This window comes from Borostomias antarcticus (genome assembly GCF_949987555.1).
Source record: "Borostomias antarcticus genome assembly, chromosome: 1".
Taxonomy (NCBI): Eukaryota; Metazoa; Chordata; class Actinopteri; order Stomiiformes; family Stomiidae; genus Borostomias; species Borostomias antarcticus.
The window spans coordinates 45,502,608-45,516,459 of NC_140234.1; the positions used below are offsets into that span (position 1 = coordinate 45,502,608).

Genomic DNA, 13,852 nt, shown 5'->3' on the forward strand with positions numbered 1-13,852 from the left:
TTTTTTCTAGAACGCATTTAACTGGGATGTGACTGGGAGTAGACTGGGATTAGACTGGGAGTAGACTGGGAGTGGACTGGGAGTGGACTGGGAGTAGACTGGGATTAGACTGGGAGTAGACTGGGAGTGGACTGGGAGTTTGTGCTCCAATCAAAATTTAACCCAGCCAATCAGCATCCTATGAGGAACTACTGGCAGCTATGGCCGTGGTTTAGGTGTGATGACAGCCTATGACGATAGCCTGTGATAGACAGATGGTTCAGCCAATCACCTGCCAGGTTTTTTTTTTTTAAGTACCTGCCCTTTAACAAACGTTTCCCAAGGACGACTTCCCAGATGGTTCTTTGTAACAAACCGTCTGGCTGGTCATGTTAAATAAGACTTTGCAGTAGTATCACGTAGACTGCCAGACACAGGCGTAGTGTGTGTGTCTGGGGATCCGTGTCTGTGTCAGCAGGATTCTGAGGTAGGTACTGTACGCAACTATGCATAGTTATTATTCTTTTCTTTTTTTTCTTTTTTTCCCACAATACTGTATCGATTTTCTAGCCGCTCATATTGATATGAAACATTTTTTTATTTTGAATAAATTCTCGCTTGACTCCAGTAAACTCTTAGCCAGACCTTCGAAACCACCCACTCCAAGTTCATTGATTCTTGGTCTGGCGTTGCTACATGAAGGTTTCTCAGAGTAAAAAATGATCGGTCCGCTGAGCGCCGCGGGAGACCAATCAGCGTCAAGGGCTGTGTGCCGGACCTAAAGAGGAGTAATAACAATGGCTGTTCATGAACATTGCGATGGTGATTAAAAGTACCAATTACTTTGAAATCCGAACAGCACTCTTCTTTGAAGGGAGTTTGTTTTTGAGAGATGTTTTTTTGCGTTCTTGTTTCTACTTAATGATGTTAGATTTGGTCTGTAGTGATTGGTTAGCCTCTTGAGACCATCCTGATTTCGGGAGCTCACATTCTGTTTCTCTTGCAAATCAGGCTGGATACTCTCCATAGACATCCGTTTGTGCCAGATCAGAAAACGATCTCGGCAATCAGCGTTGGATCTGAGGAATTGGAACTACAAACAGCTATGCTAGGCAGGTTTAGGTGTAAAGACAGCGAGGAGCAGTTGAAGTTGGATGGACAGTGATAGACAGATGGTTCATCCAATCACCTGTATTTTTGAAAGTGCCTGCCCTTTTCCAAACAGTTTCCAACAGAGAGTTCCCAGATGGTTATGCGAAGCAAACCATCTGGCGCATCAGGTTAGTGATTGGTTAGGGAAAATCGAATCTCCCTCCCCTATGGAAATCGGTTACAGTGTAAGCAACGTCAGACTGAAGATCTCAAGTGAGTGTAATGAGTTTCTGTCTGATATCAGGCTGGTGAACTGTTGCTTGACTGAGGAAGGCTTGATGCGAAAACGCATCAGCATTTGTCCCAATGACCATGCCGTGATGATAAAGGCATTTTCATTATTTTAAATTGAGTGCCCTGTAGCCTTTTTTGGTGAAAAGTAAGAATATTGCAGTGTATCAAAATATGTATTGTGTCGCAATGTGTTGCGATACTTCTATCATGAAGTCCTTGCCAGTACCCAGCCGTAAGGCTCATGTGACACCACTTGAAATTCTGCTCACATGACGCTGCAGAGAGAGTGATGGGTGGAGGGGGCGGGGGTGTGAACATCGAGGTGTACAGGAGGGAAAGAGTGAGAGAAGGTGAGAGAGAGAGAGAGAGAGTGTGTCAGAGTGCCTATAGACAGATTCAAATGCGATGCCAGGGAGAGCGTGGGAGGTGGGAGGGAGGTGTTGGGAGCGATGGGGGAACCGTTAGTCATCCTCCCCTCTGGCCTGGTGACACTGCATACTGTCCACAGCAGGGAAACAGCCCGCCCCTGTGGTACATAGCTTCATTATGGTGTCCTTCTTAAGTGTGATGTATGCTCAGCCTCACTGCATTGTGGTTAATGTAGTTCTGGACGAGGGATAGCCAGGGGAGGCCCGGGGGAAACTCCCACCGCTGTTTAGTATTCCCCTGATTGAGCTCTCAGACGAGCCCAGGCACCACCCTTCCCTGGGAACAATAGGAGATCATGTTTTTAGGCGAAACACATACACAGACATACACACACACACACACACACACACACACACACACACACACACACGTACAGTATACACAAGCACCTGTTCTTTTTTTCTGCCCTAGTAGGAGTTTAGAGTTTACTGTGTCAACAGGGATCTGATGACTCAACTCTTATCAGGCACCGCACACAATGACTTTCTACCCCCCCCCCCCCCCTCACACACACACACACACACATACACACACACACAGACATTGTATTGTTGGGTTCAGGTATGTCTAGCGGATCCCGGTTCTGCCTAGGTCACCTGATCCATGTCACAGCCAGTGAGGGTGCCTAGGGACAGGTGGGGGCGGGGCTTGATATACTTCTCAGCTCCTGAACAACTAGACCCTCTTCACACCAGACAGACAGCCGATGACAGAGAGAGAGACACAGCAACTACACTTGTTCTTTTGAGCTCTGCTACTATTTGGACCAGACAGTGGCTCTAGATATCTGACGCAGGCGTGCGTGTGTGTGTGTGTGTGTGTGTGTGCGTGCGCGCAGGGCACAGTGGACCTGGAGCGGGACGAAGGCGAGGAGTGTGAAGAGAACATGGAAGTCTTTGACGACAGCAGCTCTAGTCCCTCTGGAACACTCAGGAACTACCCTCTCACCTGCAAGGTCCTCTACTCCTACAAGGTAACACACACACAGTCACACACACATAGTCATATACACACTCCCACTAAGTCACACTTTATGTTCAAGCACATCTAGCAACTACTGGAGTGTGCTAAATGTAACATGTGATGTATGAAATATGAGTTGACAGTAGTGTATTATTTCTACCTCCCTGCTATTCTTTCTCCTGTCCTTGTCCTCTATCTCTCTCTCTCTATCTCTCTCTCTCTCTCTCTCTCTCTATCTTTCTCTCTCTATCTCTCTTTCTCTCTCTATCTCTCTTTCTCTCTCTCTCTCTCTCTATCTCTCTATCTCTCTCTCTCTCTCTATCTTTCTCTCTCTATCTCTCTTTCTCTCTCTATCTCTCTTTCTCTCTCTCTCTCTCTCTCTCTCTCTCTTTCTCTCTCTATCTCTCTTTCTCTCTATCTATCTTTCTCTCTATCTCTCTTTCTCTCTCTCTCTCTCTCTCTCTCTCTCTCTCTCTCTCTCTCTTCAGGCGTCACAGCCTGATGAGTTGACCATAGACGAACAGGAAATGTTAGAGGTCATTGAGGACGGAGATATGGAGGACTGGGTCAAGGTAACAACACACACACACACACACACACATTCACTCCATTTGCACCAACAATATCACACACTACCCACCATAAACACTCACTTACATAACTCTTTTTCAACCTTCAAACGTTGTGTTGTGTGTGTGTGTGTGTGTGTGTGTGTGTGTGTATGTTTGTGCGTTCCAGGCACGCAACAAGACGGGCCATGTGGGCTACGTTCCCGAGAAGTACCTCCAGTTCCCCACGTCCAGCAGCCTACTGAGCATGCTCCAGTCCCTGGCAGCGCTGGACAACCGCTCACACACCTCGTCCAACTCCACTGAGCCAGAGCTCCACACCGGCAGCATGAACGGAGACGCCTCCTGTGAGAGACACACACACACACACACACACACACACACACACACACACACACCCTCAGCCACACACACACACATCATATGATTTAACATTTATTATAGGATTATTTTTCCATATTCAAAACCCAATGATTCTTCTAGAATGCATTGATCTTTTATCAGTGTTGGGTAAGTTATTTTCAAAACCTAACTTGTTACACATTACTAGTTAGGTTCATTTGAACGTAACTATAGACTAACTCGTTACTTGTTGCTATGGTAAATGGACTGCATTTATATCGAAAGCGCTTAACAATGAAGGCCTCTCCTTCAACCACTCACACACACACACCAATGGCGGCAGCTGCCATGCAAACTGCCCATAGGGAGCAATTTGGGGTTCAGTGACATTTTTGTGTCTTCAAAGCATCAAATCGTTTCAATATAAATGCTTATATTCTGTGTGTAGGCCTTCTTAAAATCAACATTATTGTAGCTGTTTTCCTTGAAGAACTGCAAATAATCAAAATGACAGGCCAGAATAGGACTAGCCTACACCTTTGGAATTACAAACACGATTACCAGACTGATCATCTTTCACCACTGTATTGTTCAATTCTGGTTCGTTCATGTGTTTGTAATTCCGAAAGTGTATTCTGCTTGTTATGTTGACTATTTCATTCAACTGTTGAAGTTAACAGTGGGGTCAACAGGCACTTTTGCACTCTCCTACAGCCTAACAGTATGTAAATACTGTACATTGCAAAACAGCAGTAAACTTACAAAAGGCAAACTTTTTGTGTGTAGGTCTTTTGACGATCTACACACAGAATTTAAGCATTTAATCCAAATAATATCAACTGAAACAAGCATGACTGTGACCCTTTAGGAAGAGGAAATTAATCCATACATTATTCATAGCCTACAATAAAGCTTCTAAACTCCATTTGATTTGGTTGTAGGGGTTTGAAAGAACACCATTCATACATTCATACATTGGCAACGTTGAATAGTTTACCTTTTTGGTTTTGCAAGGAATTTTTCGCAACAAGCTTTCTAAAAGTTGGTGATTCTACTATTGACAGAGGTTGAATATCCTCGACAACATGCTCTGCCACAAATCTCCCTGTCTCTGGGTTCAAACACGGTACTTGGACATCCAGAGAAATAATCTGTGCTTTGTCGCTGTAGACTGTTCCCTCGTCTTCCCTATACATAGATTGCACTTCACTATGACGTTGTTGCCCGTTTCTTTGATCAACTCAAAGTAATGGGAGAAGGCTATATCCATTTCCAAAACGCAGCTCCCATGGTATCAATGTCAGCAATCAACACACAAACGCACAAACAATAAACCTTCTCCCCGTGCTGCAGCGCGGCAGTCTGTGTTTCTGTAACACAACGCATTACTTTATGTGACATAGCAACTGTAATAACATTGCTGAAATCCTATTGGTAACGCGTTATATTACTTAGGTAATGCCAAACGCAATATGTTACGTGTTACTTTTGTAGTGCGTTAACACCCAACTCTGTTAATAATAATACGATATCTCTCTCCCTCCCTCTGTCTCTCTCTCATCCATCAGTGAGCTTTGTGCGGGCGCTGTACGACTACGAGGGCCAGGCGGACGAGGAGCTGTCCTTCCCCGAGGGCGCCATCATCCGCCTGCTTAGCCGAGACACGCAGACGGACGACGGCTTCTGGGAGGGCGAGTTCAACGGGCGGTCGGGGGTCTTCCCATCCGTGCTGGTGGAGGAGCTGACAGAGAACGGAGAGAACGGGGCCGATTCACAGGTACTGTAGGGTCGCACATCCACGCACACACACACACGCACACACACATGCTTTCAAAGCATGCCCTGATGGGAGGTTTCACAGCACCAGAAGGGCGCTGAGCAGTGGCATTTTTATATGTAAAAAAATACAGGAAAACTACAGTAGCCTAGGCTACAGAATGCTTTTTAACACATCAACAAAGGCCAATCATTTGAGAGCGAGCGAATAAGAGGGCAATATTTAGGCCAAAACAACCAAGCTTTTAGGGACACACTGAATAAACTACTGAGCCATTATATGACAACAATGGCCAAGCACCACAAAGAGGAATGACAGGATGATAAAATACACCCCCTTAGGGCACAGCACTCCCCTACTTCACTTATCAGTGTTTAGGCTACTACTAGCCTACTAAGCTACTAGGCCTATTAGCCCACCGCTCCAGGAAGCAAAGCTCTCGAGTGCTGATTAAATCTAGGCAAAGCAAAATGCACAGCCATAACAACTTAAAGGAATAGTAAAGGGAAAATGCATGTTTAGCCCTGTTTTAAGGTTACTTATGATCATATACAATGGTTCAGATCAAAACGTTGACAAAACTAGGACTTTTGAGAAAGTCTGATAATTGCTCTACCACCGTTTTGGTCATACAATGGATGTGGGTGGGCACCTTGAAAAATCTTTCAAAAACATGTTCAACTCTCGATTTCACGGTGCCCACCCACATCCATTATATGACCAAAACGGTGGTAGAGCAATTATCAGACTTTCTCAAAAGTGCTAGTTTTGTCAACGTTTTGATCTGAACCATTGTATATGATCATAAGTAACCTTAAAACAGGGCTAAACATGCATTTTCCCTTTACTACTCCTTTATTAACAACATAACAACTTTACAACCTCCGATTTTTTGTGACCTGGGCGTTGTGCCTCTGTACATTAATTACTGCAGCTTGATCGAGAGCCTCGTTGATCCAAACTCTCCCAAAAAGTTGAATCTTGACTGCGGCACTAAGATGACTTTTGGACTTACTATGCTTCTGAACTGCCTTGTGAAAATTGTTTAAAAAAATTAACAAGTTGTAACCCATGGGTTGTTCAGAGAGCAGGTTGTCTGGTCAAAGAGGAGACATGCCCAACAAAATAGGTTCTGAAGCTTAGCACTCCCACCTAGCCACTCTGTTCTAGCATAACTTTTACCACAGAAAGTTCTGCACTTACCTCCTCCAATTCTGTTTTCTTCTCATCCTCTCCACTGACGGTAGGTCTCCCATCTTGTTTTATTTTGAGCTGCTGCTCAAAAGGTAGTTTTGTGAAATCAACTTCAACAAATACTCAAGATCTCCGTTTTCCAGGTTCATTGATGCTGCCAGTAGATAGCTAAAGTGGGTAACGTGATTGACAGGTGATGTGAATGACGGGACAGTCATGACAAGTTTTGATTGGATAAACTGTCCCATGTTAAAATGTCAATGGAAATTCCAATGTAAGCACTTCGAGAGCTGACTTACCCTACGCCCACTTTTAGGCATTTTGACAAATTACAGATTAGGTTACATTTCGACTGATGACAACAGTTTTCGCGGTTTTGTATGTGTGGGCTAATTTGATTGGTTGATTTTTCATTTGGTCTTGATTTCTGTTAACCAGGATCCTTTTACCTGGCCTACAATGTTAAGTGAATAACGAGCTAGTAAGACCGCTGTTAACGGACCGTAACAGGGACTGTATTTTCATGAGGACTGTAGGGGGTGACGGAGCACTACCAAAACGCTAAACACGGATGAAAATGAAGCGATATGGCAGAATACAAGACGAGTTTATGTCCAAAACAGTCTGAAAGTCGATTTTCGTGCCTTCTTTCACTGAAAGCAGGCGCAAAAATCTAGTTTTATTTGGATTTGTATGGGTTAGCCAGGCTTACCCTGGCTTATAGGAGCAATCGCCACTGGTGTGTGTGTGTGTGTGTCTTTGTCTGTGTGTGTGTGTGTGTGTGTGTGTGTGTGTGTGGGTGTGTGTGTGTGTGTGTGTGTGTGTGTGTGTGTGTGTGTGTGTGTTTTGGATGTGTGTGTGCGTGGGTGTGTTTTAGATTTATGTGTGTGTGTGTGAGTACTGTTCGTGCCCATATTTGTTATGTCTGGAAGTATGATTGGTGCAGGAGTGGTCGTATCCTTCCTGTAATTGAGCTGTTCAGTCTGGCCCCTCTGACTGCAGATAAGACCTATCTATGATCACAGAACACTCTAGCACTGGAACACAGGAACACTGCTATCACTGTTTGTGCCCTGAAAGCTTTGACCTTCCTGTTGGATAGGCTCCTTGGGAAATGGAGTTTGCAGGACCAGGTGAAAACAACCATCTCAAATGACTTGTGTTTTTTTTCTTTACCTCTCACTTAACCACTCTCTTTCTTCTTTCTATTCTTTTTTTCTGTCCCCTTCATCTCTCTCTTTCTGTCTCTCTCTCTGTCTCTCTCCATCTCTCTCCCTTTCTCTCTCTATTTGTCTCTCTCTCCATCTCTCTCTCTCTATCTCTCTCTCCTCCAGATCTGTCCATCTCAGAGGATGCTGGCGTCCCTGCCGCCTCTCCCCCTGTACGACCAGCCCCCCGTCAGCTCCTCCACGCCCCCGCCCCTCCCACGCTCGCCCTCCGTCAACGGGGAGCACCGGCCGCCGCTGCCCGCCTCCTACAAAGGGCCCGCTCACAGTAAGACACACACACACACACACACACACACACACACACAGAAATACTCATACACACACATGCACACAGATACATGCACACACACACAGAAATACTCACACACACAGATACACACACATGTACACAGATACATACACACACACACAGATACACACACATGCACACAGATACATACACACACACACACACACACAGAAATACTCACACACACAGATACACACACATGTACACAGATACATACACACACACACACACACACAGACAGAGAAATACTCACACACACAAATACACACACACACAGATACACACACTCACACACACAGAAATACACACACAATGATCTCCCTCCACATGGGGCCCGCTAAGAGGCCACATACAAAAAATATGACATTTTTACATTACATTACAGTCATTTAGCAGATGCTTTTATCCAAAGAGACTTTGATCCAAAGTGTACTACTACTCACCAGAACTCACAAGTGCATCTCCTTTCTAAACAAATTTAAGAGCATAGTGCTAAAGTCAAAGTGCAAGAACAGAAAAAAAAAGTCCCACATTCACAGTAAGAATCAGACACGCTCTGAATTAGTTGAACATATTAAAGGGACGCTTCATGATTTTGAACATTTAGCTTGTTTGTGGACTTCCTGAGAGTGTAGCAGAAGGATGATGATGTTTACAAGCTATAACACAGAACAAAACATCAATGAGGACTGAAGACTCCAATAGTAGCTTTGCTGTAGCTTGACTGATTCTTGGCACCTTCCCCTACTGTAGTTGCAGTGACTGTAAGCAATACTAATCGCAGGATAATACACAAGCTACATGTTCCCAATCTTCGACTGACTGAATGAATGAATGTGATTTTTGCATGCTTAAACCCCTGTGGATTATTGACGGTCTCTCTGTCTGTGTGTGTCTCTCTTCAGATCACAGTGGGGGTCTGAGTCCCGTATCTCCAGGGTTTCCACAGCAACCCCCGCGCCTCACCCCAGACGGAGGCCCCGGGAGACTACGACCGGTACGTCACTCTCTCCTCTTAGAACCTGCTCACCGCTCCCACTACCTGAGAACAGACCCACTCTCTCCTCTTAGAACCTGCTCACCGCTCCCACTACCTGAGAACAGACCCACTCTCTCCTCTTAGAACCTGCTCACCACTCCCACTACCTGAGAACAGACCCACTCTCTCCTCTTAGAACCTGCTCACCACTCCCACTACCTGAGAACAGACCCACTCTCTCCTCTTAGAACCTGCTCACCACTCCCACTACCTGAGAACAGACCCACTCTCTCCTCTTAGAACCTGCTCACCACTCCCACTACCTGAGAACAGACCCACTCTCTCCTCTTAGAACCTGCTCCCACTCCCTGAGAACAGACCCACTCTCTCCTCTTAGAACCTGCTCCCACTCCCTGAGAACAGACCCACTCTCTCCTCTTAGAACCTACTCCCACTCCCACTCCCAGAGAACAGACCCACTCTCTCCTCTCACAACCTACTCCCACTCCCACTCCCTGAGAACAGACCCACTCTCTCCTCTTAGAACCTGCTCCCACTCCCACTCCCTGAGAACAGACCCACTCTCTCCTCTTAGAACCTGCTCACCACTCCCACTCCCTGAGAACAGACCCACTCTCTCCTCTTAGAACCTGCTCCCACTCCCATTCCCTGAGAACAGACCCACTCTCTCCTCTTAGAACCTGCTCCCACTCCCACTCCCTGAGAACAGACCCACTCTCTCCTCTTAGAACCTGCTCCCACTCCCATTCCCTGAGAACAGACCCACTCTCTCCTCTTAGAACCTGCTCCCACTCCCATTCCCTAATACATCCATGGAACAGACCCACTCCCACTCCCAGAGAACAGACCCACTCTCTCCTCTCACAACCTGCTCCCACTCCCATTCCCTGAGAACAGACCCACTCTCTCCTCTCACAACCTGCTCCCACTCCCACTCCCTGAGAACAGACCCACTCCATGGTGTTGTACTGGGAGAAGAGAGGAAATAGTATTTCTGCATCCATGTCTGACTTAAGTGTAGCCTGGCTGCGTCCGAAATCGCACACATTTTCTTTTTACTATCAGTACATACTACGGCTGCCCTTGTAAAGTACGTACTTAGCATGCAATATGCATACGATTGGGACATACATGTATCTCAGAATGCATTTCTCACCAGCTGGCAGCGATAGCTAGGATTTTAAAGCAGGCTAAAAGCTGTAATGCTGAATTTTTGGCCCTCATAACTGTTAATATTTGACTTTATTAAGTTTTAATAGTTTTTTAGGCAAGTAGATTCCCAATATTTAGTCAGCTTATCCAGATAACCTGTTTGTTAATCTGTTCCTCTTCTGTTGCCGAAGTGGAAAACAATACAGTAGCCACTAATGTTACAGTAGCCTACCTTAACTGAGTTCGACAGAAACTTTGAACAAATAAACATGTTGTCAAATGATTTGGGTGCAATATATCTAAAGTAACTAGCTCACTATATTGTTGTGTTAACAGTTGGTTAAAAAAAAAGCTGAACTTTTATTTCGGAACACAGCTGGCTGGCATAACCAGTTTGTTGGCATTTCGTTTTGACAACTGATAAGTTGATAATGATGATACTAGAAATATAGAAACACTCATGTTATGCTCCGTCATCATTGCGCTGTCAGTGTGCTGTCATCTGTCTGTGCCATCTCAGCGGCTCAGTAGATGTGACCTATCTTCCTCTGCGCTCTCAGTGTTGTGATTGTGGGTCATAATACCCAGAAAAGCACGCTGGCTTGCATTCTGCAAAATGCGACTAGATGACATCCTGGTATTTTTGGCATACCACATTTGACGTACCGTGTATTCAGACATAGTAAATATTTTCTCACGCACGCTAAATAGTATGGAAGTATGCAATTTCGGCCCGTTTCTCACACCCCCCCCCCCCCCATTCTCCAGGTGCGTGCGGCCCCCCCTCCCCCGAAGCAGCACCCGCGCAGGCAGGCGGAGAAGACGACGGAAGAGGTGGAGATCACACTGGTGTGAGACGGACAGCACAGCACCGCCCTACTGGCTGGGGGACTTGAGCTGGACTGAACATTGACCTCTACACCCTGAAATCCCCCCACCACCACCACCTCCCTCCTCTGGGAAGGGAGGGGGACAGAGGACTGAGAAGCGACTCGTACACCCCCTGAGCTTCCTTCACCTAGCAACAAGGAGGGGACGCCCCCTCCCCACCCTGGAGTCGCCCATCTACAAGAGGGAGGGGCTTATCTGCGGGATTCCCCTTGCTCTCGCCATATATAATCATATCATACGTACTTAATGTGTATTAGTACAGTACATTACTGTTGTCATAGGAATGTTACAAATAACGCGCAACGTTTCATATAGCCTAACCGCTGAATGGAGTATCTATTTGATATGTAGTAGAAGTCTATTCACATCGCAAACCTGAAAGGGCATTGTACATACGGTATAAGAGTATAGAGAGATTATGAGGAAAAGGCTGTGTGTGTGATGGAGAGAGAGAGAAAGAGAGAGAGAGAGAGAAAGGAGAGGGCTGGATCCTCCCTGGACATACTCCTCTCGTCGAGGCTCCTCTCTCCATCCTCCCTCTCTTTTCTCTCTGACAGCCTCTTCTGTCTGTTGGCAGCCGGTATGAGTCAGTGCTAACCACACACACACACACACACACACACACACACACACACACACACACTATATCTCCTCTGTGCTTCTCCCTCTGTTAAACAGTGTATGTTTGTATCACTAATATTTAGTTCTGAAAAGAACCCCAATGCAGGTGGGGGCGGGTAAATAGTAGAACCGTTCTAAAAACACTGAGTACAGTGGAACCGTTCTAAAAACACTGAGTACAGTGGAACCGGTCTAAGCTTCTACCAGGTCGGCAAGTTTCGCCCGTGGTGAGATCTCTGGTTTTCCCCTCCTGATCACATCTCCTCTTAGACGTTTGCATTATCCTACCCTGTGTTATACAGCAGCAGTACACATGTTCCTGTGTTTCAGCTGAGGTGCAGTTCACGGCCTCAACGCCACTCCCACTGTCTCATTAAACACATGACTGAACCCCCTGGCAGCATCAGCGCGTGGAAACAGTCCGGTCCCTCTGCCATCTCTTCTCTGCATACGTTTGACCTTTGAATCGTCAATGTGGTCTTCAAGTCTCTCGTTAAAAAAGGATCAATCTTGAGAAATATAGCACAGGAGTTGGATCTGGAGTCCAGACAAGAAGGGGATGGATGGCAGACTGACCCAGCCAGCCGGTCAGGTCCAGCCTCCCCTCCCAGAGACCTGGATGGCAGACTGACCCAGCCAGCCGGTCAGGTCCAGCCTACCCTCCCAGAGACCTGGATGGCAGCAACGCACTTTTATTCATTATCCTGTTTCCTGTCTCTGCATTTGTTTTGTTGTCGTTTGATGTCCGCCCTTAAATCTGAAATCTGGCCGCCCGTCTAATCTCTAACTACAGATTCAGAGTCGGATTACAGAAGCCCTACCATCTTAACCAAGACAATGAGAGGGGTTTAGGTACCCCTGGTCCCAGACCAGAGGGTCGGTCGGTCAGTCTGTGCGTCTGTCCCTCTGTGAGATTGTGATCCTTGTTTCTCAGTGTGACTGAAAACGGAACTGTTTCCACTCCCTCGACCTGCTCCTGGAGAGACCAGCCAGGTCTGGTCATCCTCCACCCAGCCTGAGACGCTAGTGTGTGTCAACTGTATTTAAACAAACATAAAGACTTGAGCGATGAAACAGTATGAATAAGGGATATTGGGAGAGAATGTGGATTTCATTTTTGGAGGTTGGCGTGTTTGGAGAGTGATTTGAACTCCAGAATAGTGGGGATTAGATCCATCTGCTCTAACCCAAGCCCACAGGTGTCTCCTGGTTGGAGTTGGATGAAGTTGCCCTGAAACACTGACCAGTCAGTTAAGGTCAGTTTGAAATGTCACTGTGGAAGGCAAGCTGATTCTTGGCATGCACCGATGGGCATCTTCTACAGCAGCCCGCTTGATCTTTCTGAGATCTTAAGAATGTTTATCAAACTTGTTTTGAAGTTTATGGTTTACAGCAACGTCCTCCATCCAGTCAGAAAGCTGTTCTCACCTCAGCCATCAAACAACTCGTCGACATACACAGTTGTGTCACTTTCAGTTTTCCAGTTACAAATCTCCCTCTAAGAAATTGTCCCTTGTCTCTGTGTTTTTTATTTTGTTTTGTTTTGTATATCAAATTTTTATTTTCATTGATTTGGAGAGTTTCAGAGCTGCTAAAAAGGTGTAGTTGAACAACAGGCCTTCTCTTTAGAGTGTTGCCATGGTGACAATATTGAGAACAGGTGCAAAATTCTTTCTGCATATTATTATTGACTGTAAAAAATAAAAAATAAAAAAATAAAAACTTTGTATTTATTGTGTACAAATGTTAAATAATAAAACAGATCGAAAAATCACTTTATTGTTATGCTTTGTTATGTTGACCCCTCTCAGGACTGTGTGTGCATGTGTGCATGTTTGTGTGTGTGTACGCACATGCCTGCATGGTTGTGTGTGTGTGCATCCGTGTGCGTGAATGTTTGTGTGTGTGTGTGTTTGTGCATATGTGTGTGTGTGTGTGCGCACGTTTTCTTGTGTGTGTGTGTATGCGCTAGCGTGACTCAATGAAGGGGTGTGATTACAAGCTACATAAACAGAGGCAAGAGTTTCCTGC

The 13,852-nt window shown here is 45.7% G+C and overlaps 1 protein-coding gene across 1 annotated transcript in view; it reads left to right on the plus strand.

Annotated features, from left to right (window-relative positions):
* fchsd2 (FCH and double SH3 domains 2) overlaps nucleotides 1–11,164 on the plus strand; it is a gene marked incomplete at its 3' end in the record, with an annotated part of 71,151 nt that extends 59,987 nt beyond the window's left edge. The window contains exons 16-22 of the mRNA XM_084448622.1: nucleotides 2,633–2,767; nucleotides 3,246–3,329; nucleotides 3,496–3,673; nucleotides 5,237–5,445; nucleotides 7,974–8,133; nucleotides 9,063–9,154; nucleotides 11,078–11,164. Of these exons, the coding sequence (XP_084304748.1) occupies nucleotides 2,633–2,767; nucleotides 3,246–3,329; nucleotides 3,496–3,673; nucleotides 5,237–5,445; nucleotides 7,974–8,133; nucleotides 9,063–9,154; nucleotides 11,078–11,164 (945 nt within the window). The remainder of the gene's footprint in view (nucleotides 1–2,632; nucleotides 2,768–3,245; nucleotides 3,330–3,495; nucleotides 3,674–5,236; nucleotides 5,446–7,973; nucleotides 8,134–9,062; nucleotides 9,155–11,077) is intronic.
* Nucleotides 11,165–13,852: the final 2,688 nt, after the last annotated feature.